Source organism: Pristiophorus japonicus, chromosome 11, assembly GCF_044704955.1.
Source record: "Pristiophorus japonicus isolate sPriJap1 chromosome 11, sPriJap1.hap1, whole genome shotgun sequence".
Taxonomy (NCBI): domain Eukaryota; kingdom Metazoa; phylum Chordata; class Chondrichthyes; family Pristiophoridae; genus Pristiophorus; species Pristiophorus japonicus.
Window position 1 is genome coordinate 97553853 of NC_091987.1, and position 17318 is coordinate 97571170.

The 17318-nt window shown below is 43.6% G+C and overlaps 1 protein-coding gene across 5 annotated transcripts in view; it reads right to left on the minus strand.

The window, feature by feature from the left end:
- LOC139276182 (transmembrane protein 50B) overlaps positions 1-17318 on the minus strand; it is a 107028-nt gene that overhangs the window by 34777 nt on the left and 54933 nt on the right. For all 5 annotated transcript variants that reach the window (XR_011595842.1, XR_011595841.1, XR_011595840.1 and 2 more), the window contains 2 exons: positions 4553-4665; positions 2007-2074 (listed from right to left, as the gene is read on the minus strand). Coding sequence is in view for 1 of the 5 variants with exons in the window: in XM_070893770.1 (XP_070749871.1) it covers positions 2007-2074; positions 4553-4665 (181 nt within the window). In the remaining 4 variants the exon portion in view is untranslated. The remainder of the gene's footprint in view (positions 1-2006; positions 2075-4552; positions 4666-17318) is intronic.

Sequence of the window (17318 nt, forward strand, 5' to 3'; positions counted from 1 at the left end):
TGTAACTCCTGGGGAGAGAAGAGAGATGGGAGGATTTTTCAACATCAGAAACAAATGTTTCCATTTTCTTAAATTTAGCTGAAGCCCCAAAATTTTAGTGCTGTATAGTTCTCGTATTAGTGTCCAGCTTGTGCTCACCTGAGATTGGAAGTCAGTTCTTTAGAAAGAATAAATATGTAGTTACGCAGCTTGATAACACAAGCTGCTGGAATGAAAACACATGCATTAGTGCACAGATTCAATCTGTCCTACTCCAGAGTTACCAACTTCAGTTTCACTGCTGTGGAATGGCACAAAGCAGATGCCAGGGACAATAGGAAGGAATGGGAGTGGAGAAAACTAGTACACTCGTGTGTACCTCCTCCCATTTCACTTCGGCACAACAGTGGCAGAGACTATTCGGAGCCAGAGAGACGAACAAAACTCAAGGGACTAGAAGGGAACTTACCTTGCAAAATAAATTAGCAAAAATAAAAACAAAACAAAAAAAACCCCAGTGGTTTCCTCAGTGACCAACAAAAATAACTTGCTTTCGATATGACTCGCAACTCAGTATAGGAACGGCTTTAACCACTCGAGTGGCACATACAGATGTAGCAAGAGATATACACAGTACTCATTAACCTGGTGTTAGAAATGTGTAGTGAGATGCATTGTAAATCTGACGTGTAACGAACATTACACTGGCATCATTTTTCACACTCGTCTGGTTCTGCACTCTCCTGCATGCTTCAATCTGACATTTTGCCCATGAATAACCTAGAACCCAAAACTAGAGGCAGATCTTACTGCAGTTGTACAGGGCCTTAGTGAGGCCTCACCTGGAATAGTGTGTTCAGTTTTGGTCTCCTAGTCTGAGAAAGGACATTCTTGCTATTGAGGGAGTGCAGCGAAGGTTCACCAGACTGATTCCAGGGATGGCTGGACTGTCATATGAGAAGAGACTGGATCAACTGGGCCTTTATTCACTAGCGTTTAGAAGGATGAGAGGGGATCTCAGAAACATAAGATTCTGACGTGACTGGACAGGTTAGATGCGGGAAGAATGTTCTCGATGTTGGGGAAGTCCAGACCAGGGGACATAGTCTTAAGATAAGGGGTAGGCCATTTAGGACCGAGATGAGGAGAAATTTCTTCAGAGAGTTGTTGACCTGTGGAATTCCCTGCCGCAGAGAGTTGTTGATGCCAGTTCATTGGATATATTCAAGAGGGAGTTAGATATGGCCCTTGCGGTTAAGGGGATCAAGGGGTATGGAGAGAAAGCAGGAAAGGGGTACTGAAGGAATGATCAGCCATGATCTTATTGAATGGCGGTGCAGGCTCAAAGGGCCGAATGGCCTACTCCTGCACCTATTTTCTATGTTTCTAAGCTATAGTTTCCTTTTGGTAATTTGCACTGACACACCCCTTCAGGGCTTTTTCGTTTTAACCCACTCCGTATCTGGGAAAAACAACACTCAGATGCTATGCCCCTTTTAAACGTATTTTCTCCCTTTCGTTTTCTTCTCCTCTCTTCCTCCCTCCCCCCATCCCCCACCCAAGCAACACAACTTCCAGTGGAGTCAGCCTGTTCCCAAGCCATTGCTTAAGAGCTGACTGACTGGAGGGAAGCTGATAGCATTTCTCTCTCAGAGAAAACAATTCACATCAATCGTTAACATCTCCAGTTGACAATAGAACCAAGACTGGACGCTTAACTGGGGCACAATCCTATAGGTTAACATCACAGAATAGTTCAATATGCTCAGCCCAATATTCCATATTGCCAAGCCAGTTCAAGCCCTCATCACCAATACGGTAACCCTTCACAGTTAACGAAGTTTCTTTGCAAAAAAAAACAGCTGGCTAGGTTCTTTGGTATATTGAACCAACATGCCCATTTCCAATGTAACAGATATTTATTCTTCAATTCTGTCTGCAATGTATTTGATAGGCAATTGTATTCTTCGATACTTCTCAAAATGTAGTAATCACTACAATAAATAAACAGCTTCAACTATTCGTACCTGTTCTTCCCAAGCAGCCATCACTGTACCCATCCCCTCTGACCTGTCCATTCGACACAGCATTTATCCTAAATTTTAGAATTATAAATAAGTTACATTATAAGACAAGTGCAGTGCGGTGATGAACGGTAATACATACATTTATTATTAACCTATGTAGGAGTTTTAGCAACCTAGATTACAAAATGATTCATGTCATTACAGGACAATCTTGTGCAAAGATTCAAACACCCTATAATCACAAAGGCAAGTACAGATGAGATTAGCTTATCCTTCTCTAGGAACCTAGTCATCTATCACGGCATCCAACTACCTTCTAAACGATTCAAGAGTTTTTAGTTCCACCCAGAAGACCACTCCAGATATTATTCAGGTGAAGAGAGGCTTCCTATTATGGGAACAGGAGCATAATGGTAATGTTATTGGACTAGTAATTCAGAGGCCTGGATTAATGATCCGGAGACGCGAGTTCAAATCCACCATGGCAAATGTGGAATTTAAATTCAGTCAATTAAAGAAATCTGGAATAAAAGCTAGCATCAGTAATGGTGACCATGTAACTACCAGATTGTCGTAAAAACCCATCTGGTTCACTAATGGCCTTTAGGAAAGGAAATCTGCCATCCTTACCTGGTCTGGCCTACATGCGACTCCAGATGCACACAGAAATGTGGTCGACTCTTAACTGCCCTCTGAAATGGCCTAGCAAGACACTCGGCTGTACCAAACTGCTACAACAAAGTCACTGTGGGAATACCTTCACCACATGGACTGCAGTGGTTCAAGAAGGTGGCTCACCACCACCTTCGAGGACAATTAGGGATGGGCAATAAATGCCAGCCTTGCCAGCGGCACCCACATCCCAAGAATTAAAAAAGTGTCCAGGACATGCTTTCAATCGGTTTGAACCTATGTCCTCTTGTCCTGTAATAATTTAATTTGAAATACTGTTTAAGATTAACCAATTCTATTCCACTTATCACATATAACTCTAAGGACCCCTCTCATTTGCTCTCTTTTAAAACAACATTTATATAGCACCTTTAATGTAGTAAAACATCCCAAGGTGCTTCCCAGGAATGCTATAAAACAAAATTTGACACCGAGTCACACAAGAAGAAATTAGGGCAGAAGAGGTAGGTTTTAAAGGAGCGTCTTAAAGGAGAAAAGAGAGATAGAGAGGCTGAGGGGTTTAGGCAGGGAATTCTACAGCTTAGGGCCTAGGCAACAGAAGGCATGGCCACCGATGGCTGAGTGATTAAAATCAGGGATGCTCAAGAGGGCAGAATTAGAGGTGAGCAGATATCTTGGGGACGGGGGGGTTGTGGGGCTGGAGGAAATTACAGAGATGGGGAGGGGATTTGAAAACAAGGATGAGAATTAATAAAAAAAAAAATAAAATAAAAAAAAATCGAAGCATTGCTTAACCAGGAGCCAATGTAGGTCAGCAAGCACAGGGGTGATGGGTGGACGGGACTTGGTGCGAGTTAGGACATGAACAGCAGAGTTTTGGATCACCTCAAGTTTACTGAGGGTAGAATGAGAGAGGCCAGATAGGAGTGCGTTGAAATAGTCGTCTAGAGGCAAAAAAGACATGGATGAGAGTTTCAGCAGATGGACGTTGTTATGGAGGTGGAAAAAGGCAGTCTTAGTTATGGCACGGATGTGTTCAGAAGCTCATTTCAGGACAAAATATGACACCAGGGTTGCTGATTCAGCCTCAAACAGATGCTGGGGAGAGGGATGGAGTCGATGTCTAGGGAACGCAGTTTGTGTAAAACAAGAGTCTTTCCTCATAACTCCTTCTCCAACACCAAGGAGCATTCTTGTGGCATCTGCTGTAAGTCTTACCAGAACCAAGATACTGTTTCAACAGTATCTCTCCCTCTGATTTGAGCATATCTGGCAGATTTACCCAGGTGTAAATTTTCCTGTGGGCTGGGTTATCAACAAACTGAAATTAGAAAAGAACTATTTGCATTTAGGACATCACAAGGTCATCTTTCATGACTTCAGGACATCCCAAAGTGCTTTACAGCCAATTAAGTACTTTTTGAAGTGTAGTCACTGTTGTAAAGTAGAAAACGCGGCTGCCAATTTGCACACTGCAAGGTCCCAAAAACAGCATTGTGATAATGACCAGATAAATCTGTTTTAGTGTTGTTGTTTGAGGGATAAATATTGGCCAGGAGACCATGAAGAACTTCCCTGTTCTTCTTCGAAATAGTGCCATGGGATCGTTTATGTCCACCCGAGGGGGCAGACAGGGTCTCGGGTTAATGTTTCATCCGAAAGTGCAGTACTCACTCAGCACTGCACTGTCAGCATAGATTTTTGTGCTCAAGTCCCTGGAGTGGGTCTTGAATCCACAACCTTCTGACGGAGGAGAGAGTGCGCTACCCACTAAGCCACAGTTGACACCAGCAAGGTTCTGCGTTCACACGTGGTTTTTTTTAAACCCATAAAAGAACAAAACTTTATATAGTGCACATAAGAATGATAAAGACAGGCAAGCAACAAAGTACTGTATTCAATCAGGAACTTACATGAAAAAAGCTATGGTTGACATAACACCACATGTGTGAAAAGCATGATTCATGTCTTCATTTGTAGAGTAAACCACTGCAGCATCTATAATTATCCACCAACCTGTAAAGAACTACAAAAGGAAAATGTAGCATTACAAAATCAATGCACACAAATTTTACAATTGATTTTTCCTAGTAAAAAACTTATAATCCTGTTCCAAAATTTACAATGTTGTAAAATGGCATGGGCATCTTAAAGTTCATAACTGGCTTCTCCAATAGCTCAACTGTAAACGCATTGCTTGGTGAGGAATATAGCCAGAATGGACCAGGAGTCATAGGTTTGATCCTCAATCAATACTCTTAACAGAAAATAGTTTGGATTGGGGTAATGGTGGCCCCAGTGCCCCTAGGCTGGGGAGGGAAGAAAGTGAAATAGACGTACTTGTGGACATTGTATTCAGCTGTGGCAACATTTCTTCGCCACCCGCCCCATGGTTCCCCTATCGCACAAATAGTCTGCCAACACTCATTATCCAAGCTCTCACAGCCATTCTGGAACTTCCTAATATATATTTGCATACCTGAAGATTTATGCGCTTATTCGCCATCATTTGCTGAATCACACTTGTTCTCCAAAGAACTCTTAACAGTTTTAAGTACATTCCAGTACCTACTCCAGACCTTTCTGCCCTGCATCACATTCAACCAGGGTATCCAATGAAAATATGACTCACAGCAGCAAATTCACCCTTCTCCTCTCGTCCTCCAAAACAGTAGAATATTTCAAATCCTGTATACAAAATATATACTGGCTAACAGCTGTCATATATATTGGTATGTGAAAAGACCTGATATATTATCAACCAAGGATGTGTTAGACTTGCACCGCTCACCAATATATTTTAAATCAGAAGATGACAAGGCTGAAGTATTTGCAACCACATTCAGCCAGAAGTGCCGAATGGATGATCCATATCGGCTTTCTCCGGAGTTCCCCACTATCACAGAAACCAGTCTTCAGCCAATTCGATTCGCTCCACATGATTGTCAATACAACATCCAGTTGTTGTGCTGAAGACTTGTGCTCCAGAACTAGCCGCACCTCTAGCCAAGCTGTTCCAGTACAGCTACAACAATGGCATCTATCAGACAATGTGGAAAACTGCCCAGGTATGTCCTGCCATCAAAAAGCAGGACAAATCCAATCCAACCAATTACTGCCCCATCAATCTACTCTCAACCATCAACAAAGTGATGGAAGATGTCGTCGACAGTACTATGAAGCGGCAATTACTCACCAACAACCTGTTCACCGATGCTCAGTTTGGGTTCCTCCAGGGCCACTCAGCTCCAGACCTCATTACAGCCCTGGTCCAAACATGGACAAAAAAGCTGAATTCCAGAGGTGAGGAGAGAGTGACTGCCGTCGACATCAAGGCAGCATTTGACTGTGTGGCATCAAGGATTGCTAGTTGAGGGAGATGGTGAGAGGTAGATTAGTGGGTGTCATTAACTCGACTCAAATTTTTTAATGTTGTCAGCATTTAAATGGGATAGATAGATATAAATAATGTTACAGAGAAGCAACTTACAAATGGACAGAGTGCAATAGGTATGCAACCATGCGATACTGGAGATGACGGTGTGGGGAAAAGATGAGAAGCAATTACTGAAGACACTTGGCTACCTTGGTACTGACAGAAGAACCAGCTTTGGCAGGGAGTGGGGAAAGAGAGTGTTGAGGATGACAATTTTGATGGGGAGACAGAGCCTAAGCAATGGTTATATGTTTTGTGGTTCCCTTTGATGATCATGTTCTGATCCTAGTGTCTTAGCCGTTGTTGTACAGAAGAACAAACTTGCATTTATATAGCGCCTTTCATGTTCTCAGGATGTCTCAAAATGCTTCGTACCCAATGAATTACTTTTGAAGGGTAGTCACTGTTGTAATGTAGGGAAAGTCTTTGACCAGACAATGACCTTTGACACTGTCAACCGTGAGGGATTATGGAGCGTACTCTTCAAATTCAAATGTCCTCAAAAATTTGTCACCATCCTCCGCTTACTTCATGATGACATGTAAGCCGTGATCCTGACCAGCGGATCCACCACAGACCCAATTCATGTACCAACGGGGTGAAGCAAGGCTGTGTCATTTCACCAACGCTCTTCTCGATCTTCTTTGTTGCAATGCTACATCTCACCAAGCTTCCTGCTGGAGTGGAGATAATCTATAGAACAAACAGGAAACTGTTCAACCTCTGTCGCCTTCAGACCAGATCCAAGGTCGTGGTCATCTCAGTCATCGAATTACAATATGCAGATGACGCTTGTATCTACGCTCACTTGGAGAACGAACTCTAAACCATCATCAACATGTTCACCGTAGCGTACGAGAGCATGGGCCTTACACTAAACATCCATAAAACAAAGGTGCTCTATCAACCTGCCACCACCACACAGCACTGCCCCCCCAATTATCAAAATCCATGACCAGGCCTTTGAAACGTGGACCATTTTCCATATCTCGTGAGCCTATTGTCAACAAGGGCAGATATCGATGACTAGGTCCAGCACCCCTTTCAATGTGCCAGCGCAGCCTTTGGTCACCTAAGGAAGAGTGTCTGAAGACTAGAACCTTAAAACCGGCACAAAGATCATGGTCGATGGCGCAGTAGTGATACCTGCCCTCATATGCTTCTGAGACCTGACTATATACAGCAGGCACATTAAAGCACTGGAGAAGTACCACCAACTCTGCCTCCAGAAGATCCTACAAATCCATTGGCAGGATACGCACACCAACATCAGCGTTCTCGACCAGGCCAACATCCTCAGCATTGAAGCATTGACAATGCTCGATCAGCTTCAATGGACGGGCCAAATCGAGACTCACTCTGTTTTAGTGAGGGTGGTTGAGGGATAAAGTTGGCCAGGACATCAGAAGACCTCCCCTGCTCTTTATGTCCACGTAATAGTCTGCGGTTGTAAGTGTGGTCCCCATCCGTTCAGTAAAATATGAGCACATCAATCTTACTTCCCACATATAACTAGCTAAACATACTGAAAGCAGAACCAAAGATTTTGCATGGGTGAGAAGCCGTTCTTGACCATTTCTACTGGAGGATTGGCGATGGCAGAGGAACACTAATATTGCTTGCATGTTCACCTCACCAAAGGTGGAAAAAGAGAGAATCACCATGCAAGTGGAATTTCCCCCACCCCTCATACTTTTCACACTCAAACGGCTCTGGCTATAGAAATGGAACCAGCAAATGACAGACTAATGTTAAACTGAACATATATTTGTTCAAAGGACAACAAACGTGTATGATCAGATTAGATTCAGGATTTCCCCTAATTGGGGTACAATATGCAACTTATAAAAAAAAAATACATGGTCATGCCAAGTTTAAGGGATTTCAGTGATTGATAAACACACTTCATGCAACATATAAGCGCAGTTCTGGGACATTTTAGACATTTCTGTATGCTTTGTGCACATTTGCGTTAGCATCCAATTTGCGTTCTAGTTCCAAATGAGGGTTGTCTTGTATAGTCATGTAAAAATGAGCAAACTTTATAGCACAGCATTAATAAGTCAGTACTAAAGGGCACATTTATAGGTGTCATCCACTGTGATCAGTGACAGTTTGAATTTCCATGCACCATCTTCTCTTTCAATTGCTTGACAGTAGTTCCTATAAGTTTCATTCCCTATGATTTATCACTGTACCTTTGTAATGCTAACCTCTGTACCAATGGAATGAATGACGACCTCAGTTGCACTAATTTGTTTATTGGATCTAACAGTTTTGCAATATGCTACCAAACTCTGAAATTAAAATTACTACTAGGCGGACCTGAAGCAAAACAAAACCAAATATCAAGGTGGTCATCCACCTTGGAAAAAAAGACAGTAAAAGGGAATATTATTTGAATGGGGAGAAATTACAATATGCTGCCGTGCAGAGGGACCTGGGGGTCCTTGTGCATGAATCCCAAAAAGTTAGTTTGCAGGTGCAGCAGGTAATTAGGAAGGCGAATGGAATGTTGGCCTTCATTGCGAGAGGGATAGAGTTCAAAAGCAGGGAGGTCCTGCTGCAACTGTACAGGGTATTGGTGATGCCGCACCTGGAGTACTGCGTGCAGTTTTGGTCACCTTACTTAAGGAAGGATGTACTAGCTTTGGAGGGGGTACAGAGACGATTCACTAGGCTGATACCGGAGATTGAGGGGGTTACCTTATGATGATAGATTGAGTAGACTGGGTCTTTACTCGTTGGGAGTTCAGAAGGATGAGGGGTGATCTTATAGAAACATTTAAAATCATGAAAGGGATAGACAAGATAGAGGCAGAGGTTGTTTCCACTGGTCGGGGAGACTAGAACTAGGGGGCACAGCCTCAAAATACGGGGGAGCCAATTTAAAACAGAGTTGAGAAGGAATTTCTTCTCCCAGAGGGTTGTGAATCTGTGGAATTCTCTGCCCAAGGAAGCAGTTGAGGCTAGCTCATTGAATGTATTCAAATCACAGATAGTTAGATTTTTAACCAATAAGGGAATTAAGGGTTATGGGGAGTGGGCAGGTAAGTGGAGCCGAGTCCACGGCCAGATCAGCCATGATCTTGTTGAATGGCGGAGCAGGCTCGAGGGGCTAGATGTCCTACTCCTGTTCCTAATTCTTATGTTCTTATAGAAACATAGAAACATAGAAAATAGGTGCAGGAGCAGGCCATTCAGCCCTTCTAGCCTGCACCGCCATTCAATGAGTTCATGGCTGAACATGAAACTTCAGTACCCCCTTCCTGCTTTCTCGCCATAACCCTTGATCCCCCGAGTAGTAAGGACTTCATCTAACTCCCTTTTGAATATATTTAGTGAATTGGCCTCAACTACTTTCTGTGGTAGAGAATTCCACAGGTTCACCACTCTCTGGGTGAAGAAGTTTCTCCTCATCTCGGTCCTAAATGGCTTACCCCTTATCCTCAGACTGTGACCCCTGGTTCTGGACTTCCCCAACATTGGGAACATTCTTTCTGCATCTAACCTGTCTAAACCCGTCAGAATTTTAAACGTTTCTATGAGGTCCCCTCTCATTCTTCTGAACTCCAGTGAATACAAGCCCAATTGATCCAATCTTTCTTGATAGGTCAGTCCCGCCATCCCGGGAATCAGTCTGGTGAACCTTCGCTGCACTCCCTCAATAGCAAGAATGTCCTTCCTCAAGTTAGGAGACCAAAACTGTACACAATACTCCAGGTGTGGCCTCACCAAGGCCCTGTACAACTGTAGCAACACCTCCCTGCCCCTGTATTCAAATCCCCTCGCTATGAAGGCCAACATGCCATTTGCTTTCTTAACCGCCTGCTGTACCTGCATGCCAACCTTCAATGACTGATGTACCATGACACCCAGGTCTCGTTGCACCTTCCCTTTTCCTAATCTGTCACCATTCAGATAATAGTCTGTCTCTCTGTTTTTACCACCAAAGTGGATAACCTCACATTTATCCACATTATACTTCATCTGCCATGCATTTGCCCACTCACCTAACCTATCCAAGTCACTCTGCAGCCTAATAGCATCCTCCTCGCAGCTCACACTGCCACCCAACTTAGTATCATCCGCAAATTTGGAGATACTGCATTTAATCCCCTCGTCTAAATCATTAATGTACAATGTAAACAGCTGGGGCCCCAGCACAGAAAGCTTCTATAGATATGTGAAGAGAAAAAGATTAGTGAAGACAAACATAGGTCCCTTGCAGTCAGAATCAGATAAATTTATAATGGGGAACAAAGAAATGGCAGACCAACTGAACAAATACTTTGGTTCTGTCTTCACGAAGGAAGACACAAATAACCTTCCGGAAATACTAGGGGACCGAGGGTCTAGCGAGAAGGAGGAACTGAAGGAAATCCTTATTAGTCAGGAAATTATGTTAGGGAAATTGATGGATTTGAAGGCCGATAAACCACCAGGGCCTGACAGTCTGCATCCTAGAGTACTTAAGGAGGTGGCCCTAGAAATAGTGGATGCACCAATGATCATTTTCCAACAGTCTATCGACTCTGGACCAGTTCCTATGGACTGGAGGATAGCTAATGTAACACCACTTTTTTTAAAAAAGGAGGGAGAGAAAATGGGGAATTATAGACCGGTTAGCCTGACATCGGTAGTGGGGAAAATGTTAGAATCAATTATTAAAGATGAAATAGCAGCACATTTGGAAAGCAGCGACAAGATCGGTCCAAGTCAGCACGGATTTATGAAAGGGAAATCATGCTTGACAAATCTTCTGGAATTTTTTGAGGATGCAACCAGTAGAGTGGACAAGGGAGAACCAGTGGGTGTGGTGTATTTGGATTTTCAAAAGGCTTTTGACAAGGTCCCATACAAGAGATTGGTGTGTAAAATCAAAGCACATGGTATTGGAGGTAATGTACTGACGTGGATAGAGAACTGGTTGGCAGACAGGAAGCAGAGAGTCGGGATAAATGGGTCCTTTTCAGAATGGCAGGCAGTGACTAGTGGAGTGCCACAGGGCTCAGTGCTGGGACCCCAGCTCTTTACAATATACATTAATGATTTAGATGAAGGAATTGAGTGTAATATCTCCAAGTTTGCAGATGACACTAAACTGGGTGGCGGTGTGAGCTGTGAGAACACTTAAAAGGCTGCAGGGTGACTTGACCAGGTTAGGCGAGTGGGCAAATGCATGGCAGTTGCAGTATAATGTGAGGATAAATGTGTAGTTATCCATTTTGGGGGCAAAAACACAAAGGCAGAGTATCTGAATGGCGGCAGATTAGGAAAGGGGGAGGTGCAACGAGACCTGGGTGTCATGGTTCATCAGTCATTGAAAGTTGGCATGCAGGTACAGTAGGTGGTGAAGAAGGCAAATGGCATGTTGGCCTTCATAGCTAGGGGATTGGAGTATAGGAGCAGGGAGGTCTTACTGCAGTTGTACAGGGCCTTGGTGAGGCCTCACCTGGAATATTGTGTTCAGTTTTGGTCTCCTAATCTGAGGAAGGACGTTCTTGCTATTGAGGGAGTGCAGCGAGGGTTCACCAGACTGATTCCCGGGATGGCGGGACTGACATGAGGAGAGACTGGATCAACTGGGCCTTTATACACCGGAGTTTAGAAGGATGAGAGGGGATCTCATAGAAAGTTACAAGATTCTGACGCGACTGGACAGGTTAGATGCGGGAAAAATGTTCCCAATGATAGGGAAGACTGTCTTAGGAAAAGGGGTAGGCCATTTAGGACTGAGATGAGGAAAAATTTCTTCACTCAGAGTTGTTAACCTGTGGAATTCCCTGCCAGAGAGAGTTGCTGATGTCAGTTCATTGGGTATATTCAAGAGGGAGTTAGATATGGCCTTTACGGCTAAAGGGATCAAGGGGTATGGCGAGAAAGCAGGAAAGGAGTACTGAGGGAATGATCAGCCATGATTTTATTGAATAGTGGTGCAGGCTCGAAGGGCCGAATGGCCTATTCCTGCACCTATTTTCTATGTTTTTATGGGGGAATACAGCCAGAGACAAGTCCATGGCACCACGGGTGGCTCAGCTGTACTTTTGGGGGGGGGGGGGGCGGAAGTTTGGGAAAATAGCAAGATTAGGAATTCGATAGTTAGGGAAACAGATAGGAGTTTCTGCGGCCACAGGCGTGATTCATACCAGGATGGCATGTTGCCTCTCTGGTGCTAAGGTCAAGGATGTCTGAGAGCAGCTGCAGAACATGTTGATGGGGGTGGGTGAACAGACAGAGGTTGTGGTCTATATCAGTACTAATGACATATGTAGATTTTAGGGAGCTTGGAAAGATATTAAAAAGCAGGACCTCAAAAAGGTAGTAATCTCTGGATTACTCCCTATGCCACAAGGTAGATAGTATAGAAATAGCAGGATAGAGCAGAAGAATGCATGGAGAGGTGGTGCAGGAGGGAGGGCTTCAGATTCCTGGGATATTGGGACCGGTTCTGGGGGAGGTGGGTCTTGTACAGGTTGCACATCAACAGATCCGGAATCAATACCCTCACGGGGTGGGGTGGGGTGGTTGCTCGTGTCGTTGTCGAGGGCTTAAAGTAATTTGGCTGGGAGATGTGCACCAGGATGTAGCATTCGAAAGGGGAAACAAAGTGGACAAAGGATTGGGAGACACAAATAGCACTAGAGTAAGAAATAGTAAGATATTAGGTGGGGTCAGACTAAGAGAATGCAAGGTCTAAGATAGGTTTACAGTGCATGTGTTTAATCACACAAAGCATGGTAAACAAGGTTGCTGAGCTGCAGGTGCAAATAGACTCATGGGATGTCGTGGCGATAACAAGGGCAGGATTGGGTTTTAAATATTCCTGGATACAAGGTGTTCAGGAAAGATAAAGAAGGAAAGAAAGGAGGTGGTGTGGCAGTGTTGGTTAAGGAGAATGTTACAGTGCTGGACAGAGAGGATGTCCTGGAGCGGTAAAGGACAGAATCTATTTAGTTAGAGTTAAGAAATAATCGTGCCATTACACTACTAGATGTATTCTATAGGCCACCAACTAGTGGGAAAGAGATATAGGTCCAACAAGGAAGGAGGCATTGTTGGGTCTGGTTTTGGGAAATGAGATGAGTCAAGTGGAGCAAGTGTCATTGGGAGGAACATTGATCATAGCATAAGGTTTAGATTAGCTATGGAAAAGGACAGGGAGCAAGCTACAGTAGAAATACTTAATTGGAGGAAGGCAAATTTCAGTGGGTTGAGAACGGATCTGGCCTGGGTAAATTGGAATCAAAGATTGGTAGGCAAAACTATAATCGAATAATGGGCTATCTTTAAAGAGGAGATGGCTCGGATACAGTCGAGGTACATTCCCACGAGGGGGAAAGGTAGGGCAACTAAAGCCAGAGCTCCCTGGATAATGAAAGAGATAGAGAGTAAGATGAAGCAGAAAAAGAATGCGTATGACAGATGTCAGGTTGAGAATACAAGTGAGAATCAGACTGAACAAAAAGTTCAGAAGGGAAGTGAAAAAGAAAGAGGGGCAAAGAGAGTGAGAATAGACTGGCAGCTAACATAAAAGGGAATTCAAAAGTCTTCTATAGGCATATAAATAATAAATGGGTAGTAAGGAGGGGGGGGGGGGCGGGCCAATTAAGGACCAAAAAAGGAGATCTATGCATGGAGGCAGAGGACATGGCTGAGGTACTAAATAAGTAACATAGATAGAAACATAGAAAATAGGTGCAGGAGTAGGCCATTCGGCCCTTCTAGCCTGCACCACCATTCAATGAGTTCATGGCTGAACATGCAACTTCAGTACCCCCTTCCTGCTTTCTTGCCATACCCCTTGATCCCCCTAGTAGTAAGGACTTCATCCAACTCCCTTTTGAATACTTTGCATCTGTCTTCACCAAGGAAGAAGATGCTGCCAAAGTTAGTGAAAGATGAGGTAGTGGAGATACTGGATAAAATAAAAACTGATAAAGAGTAGGTACTAGAAAGGCTGGCTGTACTTAAAAGTTGAAGTCACCAGGGTCGGACGGGATGTTTCCTAGGATGCCGAGGGAAGTTAATGAGGAAATTGCGAAGTACTGGTCATAATCTTCACATCCTCAGATATGGGGATGGTGCCAGAGGACTGGAGAATTCAAAATGTTACACCCTTGTTGAAAAAAAAAAGAGTGCAAGGATAAACCGAGCATCTATAAACCAGCTGGTTAACCTTGGTAGTGGGGAAGCTTTCAGAAACGATAATCAGGAACAAAGTTAACAGTCGCTTGGACAAATGTGGCTTAATTAACGAAAGCCAGTTCAAACTTGTTAAAGGCAGATCACGTTTAACTAACTTGACTTAGTTTTTTGATGAGGGAAGAGAGAGGGTTGATGAGGGCAATGCGGTTGACGTCGTGTACTTGGATTTCTAAAAGCGTTTGATAAAGTGCCACATAATAGGCTTGGTAGCAAAGTTAAATCCCACGTAATAAAAGGGACAGTGGCAGCATTGATACGAAATTGGCTAAGTAGTGGTGAATGGTTGTTTTTCAGACTGGAGGAATGAAAACAGTGGTGTTCCCCCGGAGTTGGTACTGGGACCACTAATTTTCTTGATGTATATTAATGACTTGGGACTTGGGTGTACAGGCCACAATTTCAAAATTTGCAGATGACACAAAACTTGAAACATAGAAACATAGAAAATACGTGCAGGAATAGGCTATTTGGCCCTTTGAGCCTGCATCGCCATTCAATAAGATCATGGCTGATCATTCACCTCAGTACCCCTTTCCTGCTTTCTCTCTATACCCCTTGATCCCTTTAGCCATAAGGGCCATATCTAACTCCCTCTTGAATATATCCAACAAAGTGGCCTCAACAACTTTCTGCAGTAAAAAATTCCACAGGTCAACAACTCTGAGTGAAGAAGTTTCTCCTCATCTCGGTCCTAAATGGCTTACCCCTTCTCCTGTGACCCCTGGTAATGGACTTCCCCAGTATTGGGAACATTCTTCCTGCCTCTAACCTGTCCAATCCCGTTAGAATTTTATATGTTTCTATGAGATCCCCTCTCATCCTTCTAAACTCCAGTGAATTCAGGCCCAGTTGATCCAGTCTCTCCTCATATGTCAGTCCTGCGATCCCAGGAATCAGTCTGGTGAACCTTCCCTCAATAGCAAGAATGTCCTTCCTCAGATTAGGAGACCAAAACTGAACACAATATTCCAGATGAGGCCTCACCAACTGCAATAAGACCTCCCTGCTCCTATACTCAAATCCCCTAGCTATGAAAGCCAACATGCCATTTGCCTTCTTCACCGCCGGCTTTACCTGCATGCCAACTTTCAATGACTGATGTACCATAACACCAGGTCTCGTTACACCTCCTTTTCCTAATCTGTCACCATTCAGATAATATTCGGCCTTCCTGTTTTCCCCACCAAAGTGGATAACCTCACATTTATGCACATTATACTGCAGCTGCCCTGCATCTGCCCACTCACTTAACCTGTCCAAGTCACCCTGCAGCCTCTTAGCAACCTCCTCACAGCTCACACCGCCACCCAGCTTTGTGTCATCTGCAAACTTGGAGATATTACACTCAATTCCTTCATTTAAATCATTAGTGTATATTGTAAATAGCTGGGGTCCCAGCACTGAAACCTGCGGCACCCCACTAGTCACTGCCTGCCATTCTGAAAAGGACCCGTTTATCCCGATTCTCTTTCTGTCTGCCAACCAGTTCTCTATCCACGTCATTACATTACCCCCAATACCACGCGCTTTAATTTTGCACACTAATCTCATGTGGAACCTTGTCAAAAGCCTTTTGAAAGTCCAAATACACCACATCCACTGGTTCGCCCTTGTCCATTCTACTAGTTACATCCTCAAAAAAATTAAGATTTGTCAAGCATGATTTCCCTTTCATAAATCCTTGCTGACTTGGGCCGACCCTGTCACTGCTTTCCAAATGCGCTGCTATTTCATCTTTAATAACTGATTCTAACATTTTCCCCACTACCGATGCCAAGCTAACCGGTCTATAATTCCCCGTTTTCTCTCTCCTACTTTTTTAAAAAAGTGGTGTTGCATTAGCTACCCTCCAGTCCATAGGAACTGATCCAGAGTCAATAGGCTGTTGGAAAATGATCAGTGCATCCACTATTTCTATGGCCACCTCAAGTACTCTGGGATGGCCCTAGTGATTTATTGGCCTTCAAACCCATCAATTTCCCTAACAATTTCGTGACCAATAAGGATTTCCTTCAGTTCCTCCTTCGCGCTAGACCCTCGGTCCTCTAGTATTTCCGGAAGGTTATTTGTGTCTTCTTTCGTGAAGACAGAACCGAAGTATTTGTTCAATTGGTCTGCCATTTCTTTGTTCCCCATTATAAATTTATCTGATTCTGACTGCAAAGGACCCACGTTTGTCTTCACTAATCTTTTTCTCTTCACATATCTATAGAAGCTTTTGCAGTCAGTTTTTATGTTTCCAGCAAGCTTCTCCTCATACTCTATTTTCCCCCTCCTAATTAAACCCTTTGTCCTCCTCTGCTGAATTCTAAATTTCTCCCAGTCCTCAGGTTTGCTGCTTTTTCTGGCCAATTTATAGGTCTCTTCCTTGGATTTAACACTATCCTTAATTTCCCTTGTTAGCCACGGTTGAGCCACATTCCCCGTTTTATTTTTACTCCAGACAGGGATGTACAATTGTTGAAGTTCATCCATGTTATCCTTAAATGTTTGGCATTGCCTATGCAACTCTAAGTATCATTCACCAGTCTATTCTAGTCAATTCACGTCTCATACCATCGAAGTTACCTTTCTTTAAGTTCAGGACCCTAGTCTCTGAATTAACTGCGTCACTCTCCATCTTAATAAAGAATTTTACCATATTATGGTCACTCTTCCCCAAGGGGCCTCGCACAACAAGAATGCTAATTAGTCCTTTCTCATTGCACATCACCCAGTCTAGGATGGCCAGCTCTCTAGTTGGTTCCTTGACATATTGGTCTAGAAAACCATCCCCAATGCACTCCAGGAAATCCTTCTCCACCGTATTGCTACCAGTTTGGTTAGCCTAATCTATATGTAGATTAAAGTCGCCCATGATAACTGTTGTACCTTTATTGCACGCATCCCTAATTTCTTGTTTGATGCTGCCCCCAACTTCATTACTACTGTTTGGTGGTCTGTACACAACTCCCACTAGCATTTTCTGCCCTTTGATATTCCGCAGCTCCACCCGTACAGATTCCACATCATCCAAGCTAATGTCCTTCCTTACT